Consider the following 1,134-nt stretch of genomic DNA (forward strand, 5'->3'; position numbering starts at 1 on the left):
TCATGTTCTTGATGAAGTCGCGGTGGCCGGGGGCGTCGATGATGGTGATGTAGTACTTGGTGGTCTCAAACTTCCAGAGGGAGATGTCGATGGTGATGCCGCGCTCCCGCTCCGCCTTCAGCTTGTCCAGCACCCAGGCGTACTTGAAGGAGCCCTTGCCCATCTAGGGGGCGGGCGTGGCTCAGGGCCGGCTCAGCGCCCAGGTCCAGCCCTGCCACCGTGGGTGGCGAGCACGGGGTCCCGGCTGCAGGCTGGCCACGACGCCCCAGGCCCCAGCTGGCCCCGCAGCCCCGGCCCCGGCCCCAGCAGAGCCCGCGGGACCCCAGAAAGGGAGGCGCCGTGCAGGGAAGGCCCTGGCTCTCCAGCTTCCTGCGCTGGGCCTCGGGGGCGCTCCGGGCCACCCCTCCCCCACCAGGAGGGCAGCGGGCGGCTGGCAGGAAGCCAGTGAGACCCCCATACTGGGAGCGCTGCCAGGGTTGGGCCCAGGGCCGGCGCTGCCCAGGGTGGCTGCAGGCCCCCCACACCCCAGCAGGCCCGCAGGCCAGTCCCGGTGTCCAGGTGGGAGTCCCCAGCCCCTCCCCTGAGGACGCCTCCTGGAACTGGGGGCAAAGACGCCCGAGGCAGGCCGGCCGGCCACTCCGCGCCCCCAGGCCGGAACCCGCCTGTGCCGCCCTGGACAGGCGCCCTCCCCCCCGGCTCAAAATGGAGCGGACGGCGGGCGCCTGCCAGCCGGCTATTAATAGCTGCCCTGCCCGGCCCTGGCCCTGGGGGGCAGTGCCCTCCGGCCAGTCCTCAGGCCAGGGGCCGCAGCCCCCAGGCCCGGGACTCTGCTCAAGGAGCAGGCCCCCCCGCCCGGGCAGGGCAGAGCCCCTCCAGGCCGCCGCCTGCACCGGCAAGCCCAGGCTCCCCAGCTGCGCGTCCACGCTCCGGGCGCCTCAAGCCCTGGCGCGGGGGTCAGCTGGCCGCCCCCACTGACCTCGGCCGCCTCCTTCTCAAACTTCTCGATGGTCCTCTTGTCGATGCCCCCGCACTTGTAGATGAGGTGGCCCGTGGTGGTGGACTTGCCCGAGTCCACGTGGCCGATGACCACGATGTTGATGTGGGTCTTCTCCTTCCCCATTATGCAGGGTGGGG

General features: G+C 72.2%; 1 protein-coding gene across 1 annotated transcript; it reads right to left on the reverse strand.

Moving 5' to 3' along the window:
- Position 1: 1 nt before the first annotated feature.
- On the reverse strand, positions 2–1,128 carry EEF1A2 (eukaryotic translation elongation factor 1 alpha 2; the record flags this gene model as incomplete). The annotated part of the gene is made up of 2 exons (XM_004687106.2): positions 977–1,128; positions 2–163 (listed from the first exon to the last, which is right to left on the reverse strand). Coding segments are annotated over exons 1-2 (306 nt in total), but the record flags the coding sequence as incomplete, so codon positions are not given.
- Between the last annotated feature and the right edge of the window lie 6 nt (positions 1,129–1,134).

This window comes from Condylura cristata, unplaced genomic scaffold, assembly GCF_000260355.1.
Source record: "Condylura cristata isolate star-nosed mole 26May11 unplaced genomic scaffold, ConCri1.0 scaffold00022, whole genome shotgun sequence".
Classification (NCBI taxonomy): Eukaryota; Metazoa; Chordata; class Mammalia; order Eulipotyphla; family Talpidae; genus Condylura; species Condylura cristata.